Source organism: Athene noctua, chromosome 5, assembly GCF_965140245.1.
Source record: "Athene noctua chromosome 5, bAthNoc1.hap1.1, whole genome shotgun sequence".
Lineage (NCBI taxonomy): Eukaryota > Metazoa > Chordata > Aves > Strigiformes > Strigidae > Athene > Athene noctua.
The window spans coordinates 57,002,221-57,022,030 of NC_134041.1; the positions used below are offsets into that span (position 1 = coordinate 57,002,221).

General features: G+C 40.3%; 2 protein-coding genes across 9 annotated transcripts in view; one reads left to right on the forward strand and one right to left on the reverse strand.

Moving 5' to 3' along the window:
- Positions 1 to 559: 559 nt before the first annotated feature.
- On the reverse strand, positions 560 to 11,500 carry ZDHHC6 (zDHHC palmitoyltransferase 6). 4 transcript variants are annotated; one of them, XM_074907744.1, is made up of 10 exons: positions 11,136 to 11,500; positions 9,756 to 9,835; positions 7,415 to 7,574; positions 6,229 to 6,390; positions 5,561 to 5,614; positions 3,936 to 4,103; positions 3,575 to 3,616; positions 3,052 to 3,197; positions 2,910 to 2,963; positions 560 to 1,131 (listed from the first exon to the last, which is right to left on the reverse strand). In XM_074907744.1, the coding sequence occupies exons 1-10, from the start codon at positions 11,382 to 11,384 to the stop codon at positions 1,038 to 1,040; spliced, it is 1,209 nt and encodes a 402-aa protein (XP_074763845.1). In that variant the 5' UTR covers positions 11,385 to 11,500; the 3' UTR covers positions 560 to 1,037. The 4 variants fall into 4 exon arrangements, with proteins under 4 accessions (XP_074763845.1, XP_074763843.1, XP_074763844.1 ...); XM_074907742.1 differs by having other exon boundaries at positions 560 to 1,141; positions 2,920 to 2,963; positions 9,756 to 9,847; XM_074907743.1 differs by having other exon boundaries at positions 9,756 to 9,847.
- A 256-nt stretch (positions 11,501 to 11,756) lies between these two features.
- VTI1A (vesicle transport through interaction with t-SNAREs 1A) overlaps positions 11,757 to 19,810 on the forward strand; it is a 286,743-nt gene continuing 278,689 nt past the window's right edge. For all 5 annotated transcript variants that reach the window (XM_074907749.1, XM_074907747.1, XM_074907751.1 and 2 more), the window contains exon 1: positions 11,757 to 12,124. In XM_074907749.1, coding sequence (XP_074763850.1) covers positions 12,031 to 12,124 — 94 coding nt within the window. In that variant the 5' untranslated portion in view covers positions 11,757 to 12,030. The remainder of the gene's footprint in view (positions 12,125 to 19,810) is intronic.

Genomic DNA, 19,810 nt, shown 5'->3' on the forward strand with positions numbered 1-19,810 from the left:
TAAGAAATGCTCATCTACCTGAGACAACTCATGCAGGTGAAAGTAAATCAGGTGTTAGTTTTAAACAGTAATTTGGAAAAACCCTCAACATGTGAAATGCACCTAACCTAACTGAGAGAACAAAACCCCTTGCTACATTTAGGATACATTTAGAAAGCCTTCAGCTAGTATAGGTTACCCCATTTTAAGGTTTTCCTTCTAATAATCCATACCAGATGCTAAACAAAAATGCTTTCTAAAAAACACATTCTAAAGTGTTAATCACTTAGTAGCAACAAGGCTTACAAAAATTTTCCTTCATGGCACTATTGCTTCCTTCCACTCTAAGATGGATCAAGAACTCCAGTCTCTTGGGTACATGCTCAGATTTCAAAGAGGGTGATACAGCTAGCTATGTTTTTTTCCCATTAAAAGCACAGAATATTCTCATAGCAAGAGCTGAAGTCTTTCTAACCTTGAGAACCAGCTTATAACAGTGAAATCTATACTTCCTAGCTAGTTCACATTCCCATGCCTATAAACAAGTTCTTGTAGGTCTAAGAACAATTAAATCCACAAGTGAATATGAATGTATCATTTATTTGAGGTGAACAATTCACATCATTAAAAGTCACAGGTAACAAATTTTATCTTGAATTTGAATCAGATATTTATTTTATAGTTGTCAGGGGCAGCTTCAGAGAAAGTAAAATACAAAAGATAAGCAGCACGCATCACAATCAGATGCGGTTGAGGAAAAAAACTTAAGATATGAACCCTCAGACTGCAATTTAAATAGCAAAAAAACCCACCTCGATTTGGGGTTAAAAAAAAACGCATCTTGAAGGCAATCCACTGAATGGCTTCTTCAATTATTTATTGTTTAAAAAAGTATGCAAACCATGGCACAGGCATATCCAACCCTTTCAACTGCAAGGAAAAGAAAACCTTGTCCTAACATATTCATTGCATAAGTCTAAAGTAATACACAGAAAATTTCAAGTAAAGGATTGTGGTCTGAAGTAAAAATTCCATTTCTTATTTAAAAAATGAGAATGCTATCTGTTTTTCTTCTCTCCATCCACTGGTTGATCCGTTTCAGAGTCATATTGGCATTTTTCCACACATTTCCTAGGGAACCAGCCTCGTTCTCTTACTCCACCTTAAGACATGAAAAGTTGTATTAACTTGGAACAAAACATGACCCACTCAGAGGAAAAACACAGGATTGGAAGAGACATCAAGAGGATACCCTAGGTCATTTTCTTCTCCAAGGCTGGACATCTAAGTCATTCCTCACATCATTGCCTGGTGATACATGGATTCTCTCCCACTGCTTAGAACTTTTTCAGGGATCTCCAAAGTTTTCCAGTGCTCTACCTTCTTATGAGAAAAATCTTTCCTAATACCCTATCTGAATCTTTCCAGCTATAATTCCATAGCAGGGACACAGAAAGCAGCATACAGCCTTCTCTAGAACTGACCTGCATGCAGCTGGTGACTATTTACACATACCCTGGCTTTCTCTTACCTCCTTTTCCTCTCCAGGTAAGCTATCCCAATTCCTTCAGCTTTCCCTTGTAAGTCACATTTTCTAGTACTCTGATTATTCTCATTGTTTTCCTCTCAGCCCTTCACAGCTGATCTTCCTCTTTCTTAAGATGAAGTAACTGCTTTTACTTATGGCAGGATTTCAGCTGAGTCTCTGCCAATGTTGAGTAGGATGGAAGGATTATTTCATGCATCTGGGAAGCTATATGCTTTTTCCTCTTTTGCAAGTGTTGACTCATCTTAAGATTATGACTGAGTCATTTTCCCTCAGAACTGCTACTTAATGATTAATTTTTCCATCTTGTTATAGTGCAGCTTGTTATTCCTGCTTATTTATAGCATTTTGCTATACCTTCCTAAAAGATCTAATCCAAAAGATCTAATCCTATTTTTGAAGCCTTGTTCTCCAAAATGTCAGTGTTATTTTGAGTTCTAATCCAGCCTCTCAGTATACACCAAATTCCCCACCCAGACTACATTTCACCTGACTTTAAAAAAAAAATTTGATATAGCACAAGTATCTCCTGCTAATCTTCATAAGGAGCAACGCAGTACAAACTATTACCTTACTGGTTTCAATGACTCATTTAAGTTTGATGTTTGAAAGGCATGAGCTGCTGAAGCACTTTTAGCCCATGAAGGTCTTAGAACTCCCATGAAAAATCAGAGACACTTTCAGACTGTTGGCTCTCTTTTGCCAAGACAGAACATACATCCAACGAATTAACAATTGCTTGGAAGAGACAACAGAATCCAATGCACCCTCTAGCAGGTAAGATTTTAGCTCAGTCCTAAGCAGGAGGGCTAAAGTAAAAAATGTAAAAATTCAGTGCAGGTGTCCATGATGTCTCTCTGCAGACCAGCAGGAGTCTTTTAACATTTTTGATAGCTGTAGTTGTTAGTTTTGTAAATGCATGTTAAAGTCCTTGAAATTGATTCCAATTCAAAGACATAACATCTCCTTGTTTTTAAGATGTACAAAGAGTAATCCCAGAGCTTATATGTATATGGGGTGTTTAGGCAGGAAATCTGAATGCGTTTAAGGAAGAACACTATTTTAAATATAAAACCATCAACATTAACACCTTTAGAGTCTAAAAAACTAACTTATTCGAATATGAAGAAATGTTCCCCTTCCCACTCAACCTTCAGTAAACTACTAGATGAGTGTTCGTTCAGTCTGACAGACTCATTTAATGTTAGACTTGCCAGTTTTGATGAACATGTAAATAGTAAAAACTGTTTATGTGGTTTTAGAGGGGAGAGAAGCTAATGCCAATAAGGTCAGTAATCATACAGTTTGAGAACTGAACATGTAATGTTCACATTTCTAGACAGCTATAAAATTTGTGATTTTCAAAAGAAAAAGTGAAAATAACTGCTTCATACCATCAGCAGCTGAGTCAAGAATCTTCTCACCATACATCCAGTGTCTGGGGAAGAAAGCGTAATAGACAATTAGATGCCAGAAATCATCTCAATATCTCTTTTAACCAAACATAAAGGTGTGGAGCCACTAACTTTAAGCCTCTTGTGGCTAAAATCAGATCCCCTTTACTCAGTGAAATTCTAGGTTCTTCAGTGCATGGTGTTGTGAAGAATGTTTTAACACCTTTAGTCACAGGGCAGCAGACACCACTGTAATCTTCTACTGCTCGATACCGGACCTGGAAATTTGAGCACAACACAGCAATATATTGTTGTAAGGAGTTACAGCCTTGCTGAGAGTTTCATATCAAAAAAATCAATTGAAGCATACTGTTAAGCATACTGTTAGATTTGAGCATAGTGACAACAGCTGTCAAAGGGAGTCTAAATTCTAATTAAACTGCCCAACAATGAAGCAGTCATAAAAAAGAAGCAAATGCAAAGAAAGCTAAATGCCAAGTTGAATTAAGCAGAGGTGGCAGCACACTGTGTGGAAACACAAAGCCTTTATTTAATTGCTAAGTTTAAAAATCAAGAAAAAGAGTCTCAGCAATTACTTACATTTATTTATATAGATATTCAAAGTCATTTCAGACCAAACTTCACAAATACTTACGCTTCTTACTCTCTTGTCTGCTTTCTGTTTCAGTTGCTCTATCTATAAATGATTATAAATAGAAACTTAGGTAGTGTTTAGTTTAAGAGGACTTGTGTATTCAACACAAAATGAAGTCAGGTATTGAAACTACTCAACAGACACAGGAAATATCATTAACATTTAAAAGCACTCACAAAAGCACAACTTTTTAGTCTATTGAAACTGGGAGAACATTTGACAGAACTCCTGTTTCTTAGGTATATGTATTACTAGTCAGTCTACTATAGTTATTTAAACAGCTGGTATATTTACTGCAAAGGAAAGCAGGCAATTGGATAGTGGGGAGGATTAACTTGAGATGTCATTGAAGATCAATTACCGTCAAACTGTACTGATGACAGCCATCTCTTACTGGCCAATCCAGGCCATCTCCCTCTGGAATCCCAGACCATGTAAACACTTGCTTGAAGTTCTTCCATTTACTTCCCATATCATAGGGAAAAATAAAGGTCTCACCCGTTTGGTAGTACTGGATTCTGTCTTTGGCCTGGAAAATAATTAAGAAATACAGTACATAAAAATATACTGTACAAACTGCAATGAAGCAGCAAATATTAAGAAGGCCAGGTCACAGGCCCTGTATGGGTCTATGAGACCTAAAGGCAAACATTTTGAGGCAAGAGCAGTAAATTTCTGCTATAGTAACCTAGGGTTTTACACTTCTAAATGCCATGATTGTTGTAAGAAGTTTTACCTGGTTTGGGCTGCCCCCCCATTTACTCTTTATCAACAGTCTGTCGATAAATTAACAGGCTACACTGATTAAACCACTACATACTCTGATTTTATTTTTTTTTTTTTTAAAGGACTGATGCCTGACTATTTCTCAGTTAAATACAAAGGCTACCAAAGCTCAGAATTCTCTGATTAATGATCATGAGCATAATTCAACATTGGTAGTGTCTATTCCACTTTTAAGAAATGCATATACAGGCATGCTCTGAATCTCCCGCATTCTGCAGTCACAATTTTCAGTCTTTCAGTAACGATGACATCTAGTGGAGCAGCCACAGAAGAGTCTGTTCTCTTTGTTGAGATAACGTCATTTTTATTAAACACTTATGCATTACAGTCTGTGTTCATTTTTCAGAAGGGACATATTAGCAGCCTGTGTTTTATGGTAAAAATTTTAACAGATTATTCCAAATTCTACTATATTGTTGTAGTGGGGTTTTCTTTCATTTATGTTCTATTGTCTTATTATCCAAAGGTCTAACAGGACTAGGATCCAGCCAAGCTAGATTCTGTGCAAAGAGAAGGCATTACAATACTTAAGCATTTATACACAGCGAAGATCCTCATGCTAATTTTGACACAGAGTAAGACAGACAACAAAACAATAATGAAATGTTTGTGGACTTAGAGTCAATTTTGCTTCCTCTAAACTTAGCTTCTACTGCTTGGCTGTATTTCTTCTGACAAATCTTGTGAAAACCTCTATAAAGATATGGAAATCAAAGACATTTAAAAGAGAGAAGACTAGGTATCATTACTTTCTAGTACGTCTTCATAATCAAGGAAAATACTCCCAAGTTTAGTCAGAGAAGCAGCAAATGAAGAAAAGCATGAGCCAAAATATGCCATCTAGAATGGGGACGGGAGGCAGACAAAGACACATGAGAAGCAAAGACAACTCAAGTTTCAGACAAAACCACCCGCATATTCGAAGTAGATAAGCAAAGTGCCTTAAAAGCAAATATTTTTCTAGGTTCACACCAATTCCTCCAAACAAAAAAAATGAAAAAAATCTATGCAGTTAAATATTTTCTCATCTATGTCAGTGAATATCAGAGACAGGGAGGGAAAAGCTAGTTGTAGGTGTTAATCAGTGGTGAACTGAAATGCCACCTTTGATTTAAATCCAGAGGTGAAATAAGAAATTGATAAATATGAAGAATAAACTTTGTGACAATACAGTAACAGAATATTGTAATAAAAGCTTACCTTTTCTTCAATCCAGGACTCGATTGAAGTTTTATTTGTCAAAATGACTTTCATCTAAAATAAAAGTGTTAGGTGAAATTAGCATTGACTTTTCTGCAGGAATATTTCAGCTAGGCAAAGAAAACTTCATTTAACAAACTAAATTTGCTTTAAAGAACAAAGCAACTTTTATAGTCTTAATTGAAACATATAAAACATTCAGAATTAAGATTCAGCATAGACACATGGTTAATGCTACCCACTAGTATTACACACTTAAGACAGTATCACACACTGCTTCAGTTTGTGTTTGAAATGTGTATTTTGCAAAGACAACCTCAAACATTTAAAGTAATATATCAGGCATGTTTATACCTATTTTCAGGGGTAGGGCCATGTATTCCTGAATTACCAAGTATTTTGTCTCTTCTGGAATTTATAAAGCCCACTCCATGTTTTCATAGTTCATTAGATTTTCACCCCCAATTTTTCCCATGAAATTTAATTTTTAAAAAATTGTGGTTAACAACAGAGGAACTAGGAGAAAGCAACATAAAACCCCAGAAAAGTTACATAGCAAAATAAGCACTAAACAAATGCTCCTGTCTCAATCCTGAATTGTTTCTGCTCCACAACCAGACAAAACTTAAAAGCTCTTAACATCTTTATAACTGAAACCATAAACTTACCTGGATAATAAACAGCATACCAACAGCAATAGTTGTTCCTAATGCCAGTCCTAAGGCAAATAAAGATGCAGCAAATGCAGACAGTCCAAAGGGAATAATGGGTCGAGGGTCTCTTTTGGCTGCACTCATGTCAATCTTTACAGAACTCCACCCAAAAGATATCTGCAAAGGGAGAGTATCATTCAGCTCTAGAACATTCTGAATGCTGAGACAAAACTAATTACCAAGAAGAAATCTGGCTCTGAAGGTACAAGTTTGCAATGCAAGTGGAGTAATTTAAAAAAAAAAATTCAAAATACTTCTCTTCAGAAATACATTCTTTGACAGATGTAGGCCTTCTTTAGATGGAAAGCTAAAGCAAAATTGCTATCCTGCAAGTCCGCAAGTTAGGCCCAAAATCCGCAAAAAGCCTGAACTCTAAATGCATTCACAAGTTTCAGACAGAAAACATTTGTGTAGCACAGTACCCATTTTCAGTTTCAAATGCTACAGGCTTTCCTCTGAAAGCTTTAGCAGATAGCAGTTCTCAACATTATTGCTCTGCAAATACAACAGGCAGCCTTTATCTATTACACTCAGTTGATGTTTTCAAGCTCTTCATTGCAACCACAAATGCTGAAATCAAAGCTCATAATCTTAACCATGGATCTGAGATAAGGGATGTATTCCAGAAAAAACTTTGCTAGTTGCTGCTGCAGCTAAATTTTTCCATTTAAAAACAAAACAAACAACATTTAGTTTTAGTTCAAAAAATAATTTACTTGTTTTTCTCCTTGAAGAATTGGGTACAATTCAAAAAAAGTGGCAAGCAAAAGACAATAAACACCATCTAACTTGTGTGTTGGAAATAAATAGCAGCTAGTTTCTGTGCCAGACAAAACAGCCTGTCTCTCTCTAAAGTGCTAGTCAGAAACTGTCTTCAGTCAATGCAAAGCTCTAGGAAACTCCCGGTGATTACGACAAGAAACAGGAAAAAAAAAAAAAAAGAAAGAAACCACTTTCTCTGAATCTCCCTCCAATTAATGTACATAACTTCTCACAGGCAGAGAGCAAAACCGAGAGTACATGTTGAAAGAGTCACAAAGAATTCTGCATGCTTCTCAGGAAACCAAATTATCCCATACTTCCACAGATAAACTACTCATCTGAATTAAATAATACTTTAAGCATTTAATTGTTTCCTTACTCTGTTGTAAAGCTGAGTGTACATAGTCATAACAAATATGAAAGAAGCATGAATGCATCCCAGTGGAGCTAAGAGGAGAAACAGTGTGAAAGATGCATGATTTTGGTATCCACAGCAGTTGTTGATCCAAGGACAGTGGTGATCCATCTTCATGACACATCTGTGAATAATAAATACTGATTAATATAAAGGACATATATGATGTTTTCCAAAAAACTCAAAGAAAAGGACAGGTAACTTTCTATTACTCAACCTCCATTCATTCATTTAAACCTATCAATTTCTGACAGATCAACACAGTAGGTCCTTTTTTTTTTTTTTTTCTACTCAGAACAGTACTTTACGTTGCAGAGTGAAAGAAAACAAAATAAAAAGTGTTCCCAGGTCCTACCCTCCCTAATTATCCCTCCACCCCCTTACTCAAACTTGCTAGTTGTAATAAACACCATATTCCAGTGCCAGGAGACAAAGGCCTAGAACGGGACACGTAAGAACTATCAACACAATAATTAAGCATGGATATTATTGCCATTTTTTTAAAATAAGCACACCAGGAAAATAAATGAAATATCAAATCCCCTGTGAACTACTTGCAGAAAGAACATATAAAGATACACAGACAGAAGCGTGTTAATGCCTTTCTTTTCAGCAGTAGACTCTCTGAAAGCTCCAACTGCTACATATTGACCTCACATCACTGTAAGTCCTTTTCAAAATCTATTTAACAAGTGTAAACACTCTAGAGACACTCTTGTATTCAATAAAGCAGGTTGTTTTGGTGTAGCTTACAGATGCAAAAAAACACCTGATACAAGATTTGTCCACATCCCAAATTGCATTGATTTAACTTAGCAGGTGTAAAAGTCACTAATTACAACGTTGCAATTCATCTGCACCAAACCTAAGTGATAAACAAAGGACTGAATTGCACAGATATTCAGCTCCTCTGAAAAGAAGTTAATCGTTTCAGAACTACTGACTTCATTATCTTTTAAGCTACTCCATTCCCAGTAGGAAGTTCAGTTTCTCCCTTTGAAGAATTAATTATTCATTAGCTCAATTAGTTCAACTGCCACCGTACAAGGTTTTGAACATGTAGTCATAAGCACAAGTGTTTCTGAAGTTCCTAGATCTTGGCAAGAAGCCTCCCCCTTCAGGTGGGCCACAACAACTGACTTCATTTATGCACTGAAACTTGTCACAGCACAGAGGACTTTCAGCGATGGTTTAAGTTACTCACTTCACTGCAACAGGCTAGAAATGTGCGGAATGAGTCACTTTGGACAGAGTTGAGAGGGCAGAAAATTCTGAAAGTGATCAGCAAAATGATTTGGAGAATGTGCTGCAGTTCCTTCTATTTGACAAAAGATATTATTTAAAGAACTTGCTTTTGCATATACAATCAGCAGGATCTGCTGCCATTTTCTACTAAGTTCTCAGTGTAAAGATAGTCCCTCAAGGAAGAGAGTCTAATTTTAAATCACAGAATGATGCAGCCAAATTACAGCACTGCTCTACAGTTTCAGTCTCTACTTCCTAAAGCACACTGAGTATCTTGTGTTTATAGAAATAACAAATGAATGTGTATGTTGCAAGATCATTTTACCACGTTCTCTAATAGTCCTTCAGAGAAGACCTGCGCAGTAAAGCCAAGACAAATGCAACTACAGTCTGGACTGCAGACAGCTGAAGTGGCTTGCTTCTTTCAATTGAATTCACTGAATTCCAGTGCAGCTATTTAGAATAAAAGCATCCTTTACCTCAGAACAAGTCTGTGGGAAGACTAACACATAACAAGGTACAAACTTTCCCGGTTGATCCAAAAGGCTTATTAGGTCACTTAACGTGCAGACTCCCCTCAAAAAAACCCCAACCTGTTTATCGAAGATTGAAGAACAGTCCAAGATTTCCACTCAAATCAACATTGAACTCCCATTTGGAAAAATGTCAGAATAGGCTTTTGTACTCCCTGAGCAGATGAATGTCTGGACTCAGAACTTACAGAGGACTGACAGGTTTTCAGGTATTTACACAGGCTGACTTCCCTGAGACTGTACTGCAATGTTTTGTTAATACTGTCAAGAAATTCTTAAGAAGTGCTTTGAAGCTAAAGAGAAAATGTTAAAGACAGATGTATTTATTAAACTAAAACACAGTAAAACCATTAAAAAAAAATCATACAACTAGGAAGTGGAAATACTTGAAATGGGTATAGTGCTCACATGGAAGCATTTTAAAAATGAACAATACAAGACTTACAAGAACAAATTATATTAATAACGTCATTAGATTTGAAGCTGTTTTAATAGGGACTTAAAACGATTTTAAAGAAAGAAAGTACCTGTTACACTTTCGACAGTGGTGTGAACGTGGTGCCTTGTAAGACTGACACACTTTACAGTATTGGAGATACATGCAATCCTGAGATTTTTCCTTTGAACAGAAGAATAGGCATGTTAGATGTATACGTAGTCCTACTGGCAACACATATCTTGGCACTTTCCTAACCTAAGCACCTCTGTTTTCTTCTGACAGGGTGTATTTCATCACCCAAGCCTATTTAATGGTAGGCGGTGAGGAGAGAAAAAACCAAAGTAATCCCTTGGCTATCAACACAGCCATCTCTCACTGCTGAAAGTACTGGTTGCTAAAAGAAATAAATAGTCCTTCCATCAGGAAGAGTGACTGTACAAGCAGGGTTTCATAGTGAAGTTCTGAGAGTAAAAAAAAAAAAGTATGAAGTCTTTAGAATTTAAAAAAACCCAAAACTTGTGCACTTTGTTTCTCTATTTATACCATGAGCCAATCTAGGCTTACTACCAAAATACAGTACTGGTAAGCATTAATGTTCAACTAGCTCTTGTTTGCCACCCTTTGTCTCTTACACACACGCGAACTACAGCAAGATGAGAGAGAGGCGTGCAGATAGCAAGCAGTAATACTGGACAAAATCTGTTTACCCGGTTGTCCTGCTGAGACAACATCAGGATCCTCTTCTCAGAGGACACTGTCCTGAGAAATATTTCACAAGTAGAAATGTGATTATTACTAATCTTTTTATCATGCCATGCCACTAGAACACAAACTCTGGTCAGCTGTCTCGAGATACTAAACCTGTATCGTTATGGTCCTTGACTATTATTCTTCCAAGCGATTATTGAAGCAAAGAAAATGCAAACTTCTACCTTGACTTATAATACTGTGTTGAACATAAACATGTAATTTTCTGTCTCACATAAAATATTACATTTGCTAAATTTAAGTTCAAATTATTAGCAGCAAAATCTTCAATAGAACAGCGTCGGCACGAGTGTGCACATAACCTTGAAGTTCTCATTCCCAGCTAACAGCGCTTGTTTCCTGTTGTTTTGCTTTGAGAAGCACCTATAAACCTTAACGAGTACAGCCGATAAGGCAGCACTACCGCCCAGTCCCAAATCACGCGGCTGACAGAGCAAGGCAGGGATGGAGTAAGCTGGAGCATACTGGAAACGCCAGGAGAGAGGCAAAAAGCGAAGATGTCGAACTAAGATAAGGAGAAAGGAGTGGCCTGAGGGGCTGGTTACGTTCTTCGGGAGAGAGGGCAAAGGCTGGCATCAAGAGAAGCGGTTTCTCCTGTCCGCCTGCTCCCCGCACACCCCCTCTCAGAGAAGCCGGCCCAGCCCCAGGGCAGCCCGCCCGGTCCCCGCCCGCGCCTCAGCCCGCCGAGCCCAGCGCTTACCGGCGTCCACCCCAGAGGGACGTACCCCGGGCCGACAAACATGGCGCTGAAGTAGTTGTAGAGGATCATGACGGTCCAGTTGAGGAGCACGATGAAGTTGACGCTTCCCCCGGCGGTGTCCAGGGGCCAGTACCACAGCGCGGCGTCCGCCATGGCGGTGGCGGAGCACACGGCCACCACGGCCAGGGCCACCAGCGGCCCCCAGTGGCACAGCCGCCGCGCCCGGCGCAGCCCCCCCGGCCCGCCCATGGCCGCTACCGCCGCCTGCCCGCCGCCGCTGCCCCGCCGCCGCCGCGCATGGCTCCCGCCGCCCCGCCGGCTGCCGAGAGAGAAGGAGCGCCGTGAGGCAGGGGAAGGGGAAGGGAAGGGGAAGGGGAAGGGAAGGGGAAGGGGAGGTGTCGGGGGCCGCCGGGCCTCGGCCCCGCCCCGCCGGCCCGCGGAGGCGGGGGAAGCGGAGCCCGCGCTCGCCGCCGCCCGCCGGCGACTCCGGGTCAGCCGCGCCCCCGGCAGTCCGATGGCAATAGGGTCCCGCCGGGAAACGACGTCCCGCCGGTAGCGCCGCAGCCTCGTCCCTCCGCCCCGCTCCGCTGAAGGAGCGGCGTTACAAGACGGGGGGCTGCGGGATCCCGAGTGGCAGAGCGTGAGCGGACGGCCTCCGCCTCCTCCGTGGGCCTGGGGCTGCAGTTCGGGCCCGCCCGGAGCGGCGGGGCTGCAGCTGGGCCGTGCCGCTTAAAGCACCCGAGCAGGGGCGGGGAGTGTCGCCGGAACGTGTGGTGAGGCGCGCGGAGGCGGGAGGACGCCTTTGCGGGTGGCAGAACGCGGAAGCGCCGCGGTGCGGAGCGGAGCGCGCCCGGCTGAGCGCGGCGTCTCCGAGGGGTGCAGCGGGGCCGCGGCCATGTCCTCCGATTTCGAGAGCTACGAGCAGGACTTCGCGGTGCTGACGGCCGAGATCACGGGCAGGATCGGGAAGGTGCCTAAGCTGGTAGGAGGTGAGCGGCGGGGGGCTGCTGGCCTGGCGCTGCGGAGGGGCCGTCGTCGCCTGGAGGGCTGGGCTCCCACCTTGTGCGGCGTCGCCTCAACGGCTCTCGCTCCGCTCCGCAGGCCCGTCCTGCTCGTCTGTAAGAGCCTCTCCGGCTCCCGGAGCCTCTGGCATCCCAGCAACAAGCGCTTGGGGTGGTGGCGGGAGGTGCCAGTGTGATCTGTGGCGTGGTCCGTCTCTGTGTCCCGTCACCCCAATGTATTTTCTTGCTCCCCACACAGCAGAGTCAGGATTCATCTCCCTGCCCCGGCTGCAGATCTGTTCGAGCAGCGGGCTGTTTCATGAAACGTGTTAAGAATAACCTGACAGACCGCTGTTTGCTGGTCAACTGTAAGGATCAGCCCTTCCCTTCTGACGTGCTGTGGGGCCACGCAAAGTTCTGCCGGTGCAGCTGAAGGGCTGAGCAGAGCGGGGCGCAGAGCTGGGTGAATGCTCCCTGGACCAGCATTACTGCGGAATGCTTTTTAGTGTGAACATGCCACAACGTCAGTAATGGAAATCAAGTCTTTTTTCATGTGGCATGGACAGAATTTGTGCATGGTTTAATCCGAATCTGTATGTTTGCTGCCTACTGTTAAAACATTTGATTTGGAAAATTGACTCTGGTGACTCACATGTAGGAGCAGATTCAAAGACATCAGTGTTCATTTTCTTTAATGTGTTTGTCAGTAGCCTGCAGCTTTCATGACATATCCCTGCAGTAGAGACAATAATGACTAGAAGAGCGTTAGGCTAGAAAACTGAGAATGATAATCTCTTTAATCAGTCCTGCTGAATCTTCTAGCACATACGAATCAGTGCCCTAATATAGGGCTTCTACTAGGAGACAGAGGGAAGCGAAACTAGTGGATTTCTCATCTCTCCCTTTTGTAGCTCAGCTTAATGCCTCTTTTGTTTCCTGGTCATTAAATATTTCTGCTTCCTGTGCACATTTGCCAAAGCTTTAGGACTCTTAAACCATAGGAGTAGATAAGGAGGAAAAGAAATATAAGAGAAATAAATATAAGGAGGAAATAAAAACACTCTAATTATATACTTTTCCATATGACTAAAGGAAAAAACATGCATCCAGTGCCAAAGAATAACATCCTACTGTTAGAGAGGGAAATGAATCATGAAGTAATGAAGTAGTGACTCTAAAAAGGATTTGAGGTAGGTAGTCAACTAAAACATATGATCTCAGTGCAACATTAATTCAGAGGTCCAAGATACATCTAAAATGAATAAACAGGGATTTTGAATAAAAATCTGTCTGATTCTGGAAGGTTATGTCCAGTTCTAATCTTATCAAATTAAAAAGTCTTCTGTTAAATTGGGGTTCAGTGACCAATCACAGGCATGATTAAAGGATGGGAAACTATGCCTTTTCATTGGCTTAACAAAGCTATTTTGCTGTTGACCTTAACAAAAAGGACATGGGGGTATAATTCAGTCACAACCAGCAGGTACTTATGAAGTAGAAAGCTTTTTCTATTTTGTAATGGAGACTTATATAATGAAGAGGGGAGAGATCCAAAGAGTTCTGTGATTGAAATTTAGAACTGGTATAATTTAGTCTGCTCAGAAATGGTATTTAACCTGTAAATGGCCACTGGAACAATTTACTGAGAGGATGCAGTGAATTCGTCACAAATGTAAAGTACCTAATCAGGGCAGTATTTCCCACTGCCTTACAAAGGGTTGTTCGCTTTTAAACAGAGTAGGCTAAGGACATCTTGTAGGAACAGGGCGACATCATAAATCTACTACTGGCTCCACTTCTGAAAATCAGTAAGCTACACTGATTTATGGAAAAAGAGTAGACATTTAATTTCCTACTTGTATAGATGTTGGGAGTCATCAGTGTCTGTTCAATAGTAGGAAGAATATTCTGCTTAGTAGTAGTGGATTTTCATAATCCTCCCCTTGAATCTGTTTCCTTATTCACTTAGGGAGGCTTTGGAACTTAAATATGAGATGTCTTAAACAGTGACATATCCTCAAAGCAGCAGTCTTTGAAATCATGATTCTTTTATGTGACCATTAGAAGGTTTTTTTAATAATTTGCCTTTCTCCTCCTCTCATGTTCCCAGTGGTACCAGTAGTGTGGTACTGGGCTAAATGGGCTCATGATAAGACAGTGATTAATTTTTTTTTTTTTTTTTTTTTTAAGATGTGGCTTTTCCATTGTAAGGTTTGAGGCGGGCCGTACATGGTTTGAATTAGTTACTTCTTGCACTGTACATTTATGAGTGAGTGCATTGCTTCAATTTTCAGAGCTATTCTGTCTTTCATCAGCAAAAAATTCATGTATGACTTAAAATTTTGCAGTCTTAGCTAACAGAGGCATTTGACCACCTGGAAAAAAAAAAATCTCTGACTATGCTGAACACTTTAATCAGAAATATTTTAAATACACATTTTTCCCTTGTTTCTTAATAGGAATATTTGCAAGATCTTTGCTTCTTCATCACCAGAAGTTCCAGTTAGTTCTTGTGGAGATGGCTGAGAGAGCCTCAGAAAGAGGATTATGAGGTGGGAGGGGGACGTGAGGAGAGATGCACGTGAGGTGCCAGTTTTCAGCAGCAGTGATTTGAGAGAGATTGCTGATGGCCTTCTTCCTCCACGCTGGAAGAAGCAGGATGAAAGGTGTAAGGACTTGTGCTACTTCTGCATAATACAGAGATCTCCTGAAGTCTAGTGACTGGTTTATTTCCTTCTGCTGCCCAAGATGGACCTGCTGTAACCTTCGCATTCAGTTGAATTGGAGAAATACTGGTTAATTGTTTTTGCAACATTCCTGTATTCGGTGTTGTCAGGACTTGATGCTTTCTTGTGTTCTAGGAGGATGATGGATCAACAAACAATCCTATTGTCACAAATAGTTCAGCAAGAAATGAAACAAAAGCACTGTGATACTACAAAAACAATAAGCAGCAGGGACAATAGAACGTCTTGGGAAAAAATGTCTTCTGTTCAGGCAAACATCATGTGGAGAATTAAAGAAAGTGTTCTAAATAGAGAAATGGCTTTTAAATAGACTTTCTGTGATGCTGTTGCAGGTCTTTGAAGAATGAAGATTGTTGGCTGATGTGTTTTATCAATGCTTCTTGGTGTTTCAGAGAAACATCTGTCTTGTGATTTGACCAAAAATTTTTATAAATTTTGATTGCTTGATCTGAAAGAGAGTTTTATCAGCACAAATGGCGATATTTAGTCTTTTCCCAGCACAGTAGCCTGGGGATTGTGATGGTTTTAGACCTGAGTGCTGTCATTCTTCTTGTACTCAATACCATTTTCTACTGGGTGATCAAAGCACTGTATTTCAGTCTCAGAGATTTAGCTGAAGAAACTCGATTTAATCTTCTGTTGTAGCCCTGTACTAGAGTTTCCAGTCACCATTTCAGGTCTTGCTCATTATGTTGTGCTTCTTGAAACCAGTTTTATAACCCAAAGAGAGAAACCATGTATTGTTCCATTTGTCTCTACTGTTGGACAGTAACTTCTGGCAGTGGTGAATACGCAAACTACCTCAGACAGTGTAGCAAAATTTGCAAGCTGTCTATGAACTGAAGCCCTTTGTTACTCAGTTTCTTTCTCAGCATGTGCTAATAAAAAGAATAAATGAGACTACTCTGTCTTGGTCCAGATTTTTTTAATATCTTCATTGGTTGTGAGATCAGACCAGTGCTGTGTTATCTTTCTGCACTTGTAGACAGTTTTGTGCCGTTCTGTAACTGCTGTATTTTGGGAGACGAAAGAGTGACTAACGCAAGGGCAAGGCTGAAAAAAATCAGGAAAATGTAGTAAAAGCTTGGGTTTTTTAATGAAAGTGATACAACCTTGTGGACAAACACAGAATGGATTTCTTTGTTTGCAGTCCTTACCTGGATGAAAAAACCACTTTTGTTTCCAGTCTTTATCCATATTTTGTCAATTTGTCCAGTTGAATTATACAAGCTACATGCGATATTTCCGTTAGGACATTCTGTCCGACAATGTGGAGACACAAATTGTATTCAAAATTTAGATATATTTGATGGAGCATTATTTTTTATTTTCTTTAATGGATATTATCAATTCTGAATTAAGAAAAAAAATTTATAAAAAGCCCTTTTCGTTTCATATGAGGGAAGTGTATCTAAGGAAATGATCAGGTAGGCAGATTGAAAACTGCTAAGACATGGTGGAGTAATACAGTTAGTAATATGAGGATCTTTAATTGGTTAATAACTTGTTTGTCCTGGTCTACTAGATTAGTGGCAAGCTTCTCTTACTCTGAGTAACTCCCTCTGACCTCACCTGCACTCTCTGAGCAAGTCATCCTGTGGATATTGTGCCCTGCTTTCTATGGGGATTCTGACTGTGAAATAAGTCGTTTCCTTAGCTTAACTGTGGCAGTAAAACCGGAAGTAATTGGTTTGAGAACCATTTCAGCAAGTGGTTCCTGATTGCTGGTGTTGTGGCATTTCATGCTTCTGTTGCTGATATCAACAACAGGCCTAGAGGTAGTGGCAGTCTGCAGGCAAGTGGCTCCAGGCAGCATACTCCCACCAGGATTTTATGTGGATACAGCTGATGAGAGGAAAGTGAAACCAAGTGGGTGATACTTATACTTGGGTGAGCTTGCTTTTCCTTATCAAAGTGACCTGGATCCTCCAGGATCCTGTCACCCCTTCTTGCTCTGAGGACTACATGGTATTGTGGGCCCTAGAAGATGAAGAGTTGCAACAAGTTCAGCTGCTTTCCTGGAAATCTGTGAAGATACTGCTCCAAAGCTGCAGTGCCAGCATGTTGCCATGTGCCTGCTCACCCATCTGTATTTGAAGGAACAAAGGCCTGTTGTTAGTAGGCCTCGCTCCCAAGCAGTTGCTCTGGTCACCAGCTGGATGATTGATAAATCTGAGACAATGTTAAAATGCAACTCTGGAGTTGGGTTAAAGTTTAATTAACTAAACCATTGAAGATCATTTGAATACCTCTCCAATTTTATGTGAGCAGTTTCATTCAGCCAGACCTCCTTGTGCACTAATGTTTCCCTATCAAAGGTCTGTAGCTTAGTATCTCAGTGGGTAGGTAAGATCTTACTGGTCACTGGAGTGCCAGGCAGTTCTTGTAATCACAGGTACACACAGAATTTGTACAGCACAAAATATCCAGAACTCCCAACTTTATATCCCTAAATTTCAGGTTACTTAATGTGTATGGAAATTGTAATCCAGTAAAATTCAGGGAAATACTGAAATTGCTATAGTACATTTATTTTCTGCTGATATAGTTTTAAATAAATAGTTTGAAATAACTTCAATAAAATGATATTGTGTGTTTATATCTTCCATTGTTTTTCCTTTTGTCCATCATCATCTTGTCCGCTTCCAAATGAAGGAAACAGCAGAGGTGTTTTGGGATGCTGGGTAGGAGAATTGAAATGTGTGGTCAAACAAGTGGTGAATTCTCTTTTTTTTTAGGTTTAGTTACGTTACAAGATAAATCACTAACCGTTACATTTTCTGGCTTGGGTGCCACTATGAGAACCTCGTAGGAAATTAAAAGAAAGACACTGCTAGCAGAGAACTAAAAATGCTGCACAGAAATAAGCATTTTCTACACCTGCTGTAGTAGAATCCACTTGGCGTGGCAGTGCGAATTCCAGAATTGCAAGAGAAGTGCTGTTTTTCTCGTGGCTTCAGCTTTGTTGAGAGGATTACTTGATGAAATTCTGGGCCCCTTTCAAGATTAAGGGAAACTCTTGTTTGGGAGGTCTTAGAGGTGAGCCCTAACTTCATTTGTGGGGAGATTCAAGTGCTTCCTTCTCACTTGTGTCACTGCAGAGTTCCCTTTACTCTAGAGGGCTTCAGATTTCTTTAAGATTTTATTCTAGCTGTGTCTTGCCAGACATGGTGTTTTCAGTTCTTACTGCTGCCACACAGAACACCTTCATTTGTTCATATAGGATATAGCAGAGTAAGAGCCTGAGAGAGTCTCAACTTTACATGAACCTCACCAACACTGGACCACTTGCTTAACCAGCCCAATCTCAGAAGGAGTCTTTGCTGCCTCTCCAGTTGGCTATAACACATGCTTGAGAACTTGGGCTTCTCTGAAGGGAATTTTCCCATAGGGAAGGACCTCAGACTATAGTCTTATTTTTGGGCTGTAAATGAACTACTCACAATACTGTAGCAGCTTCTTGGCTGATGACCCAATGACTATGATTTGTTCTTGTGAATCTGCCATGTGCGGGATGGTGTATCCTCAGAAGGCAGCTGGTTTTTTGCAAAGATCTCTGCATTATCTTAAAGGTGCAATGATCCTGAACCTGAGCCTTTCTGCAGGCAGAGCTCCAGTGTATATAACTGAAGGACATATCATGATGTTTACATGCCCTTAAATGAGAGTGTAGAGTATCTTAGGTAAATGAGAAAATACTGTGGAATGGTAGTGGGAGGACTCAGCTGAAATGTGATGTGCTTAAGCTGGGCATGCTTAAAACTGTACCAAAAACTGTAACAATATAGTTCTTTCAGAAGTAGTTTTGTTGCTTTTAAGGAAGGTTGTTTTAAGGGCATCTTTTACTTTATGTGGCAGAAATTCTAGTTTTGGTTGCTACTTCAGCATCCCCTGATGGGGATGCTTATGACATTAAGTTTGCTTAAAAATAAAGCATTTCAGCCTGTGAGAAGCGATATAATAAATCATATACATTTAATAAAGTAGGTCCCTCTTGAAATTCAAGTGGCTTGTGGCATGCAGAGAATCAAAGGAGATCATCAGGTAGTCCCTTTTGGTCTTTAATGTGTCAATTCTAGGTTACAAAGCGGTGGTGTGGAAGAGAAGCAAAGGAATTCAGGCTAAAAAAGAAAACTATGAACATAGACAATGAAGTCCCTTGTGTCAACGTAGACTTCTCCATCATGATCTGTGAGGAGTAGTGACTGGAGATAATTTTGTGCAATTCACTTGTTATCTGTTTCATCAGGCAAACCACCAGCATAGATGTCTCATGATGCTCTTGGTTTCAAACGAACAGTGGTATGAAGGGTTGTATGTTCAGAGTTTTGTTGTTAACTTCATTGAGACAATGAATGGATTTATAGTCTGACAGATAGAAGATGTGGCCATGAGAGGAGCACAAGGCTATGCGAAAGGCAGTGCAAATGGTTTATTGAAGCCCCTGAATTCCCACAGTAATTGAGCAGTGTAAGGATTTTTTATTATGCAGTGACTGAATATTTCTCAGAAAGTTCTCTTTCATGCTGCAACAAAGCAAGTGGTCAAGGAACTGGGATACTTGGCAGATATGACACAGAACCTCAGTTCATACTGGATTCTCTGCCATCTCTGAGAATGGGTGGTCAAAAGTCAGACAGGTCGAAAGTCAGATGTGCTCTCTATAGCTGGGATATAGACTTGTTGAGGAACCTGGCAGATGATGATTGCTACATATAGCTTATAACTGATTTTAATTTTTTTTAAATTTCATCTTTAGTTACTAATTTACACTTTAACTGCTACTAGAAGACAGTGTTTTTCTTGTAGTTCCCGTGGCATTTAATTTTGGTTTTGTTGAAGTAAAAGAAATCGTTCTAGACCCAGCATAGGAGCAGGGAAATAGAAACCTCATTTTTCTTCAGTACCTGGATTCATTATAAGTGTG

Bases quoted from the DNA above. Each gene is read 5' to 3' on its own strand.
- ZDHHC6 (XM_074907742.1), bottom strand. From the start codon at position 11,384: ATGGGCGGGCCGGGGGGGCTGCGCCGGGCGCGGCGGCTGTGCCACTGG. The intron at 6,391-7,414 runs GTAAGGAAACAA...CTCCCTTTGCAG, and splicing joins ACACTCAGCTTTACAACAGA to ATATCTTTTGGGTGGAGTTC. The intron at 4,104-5,560 runs GTAAGCTTTTAT...ATTATTTTCCAG, and splicing joins AGTCCTGGATTGAAGAAAAG to GCCAAAGACAGAATCCAGTA.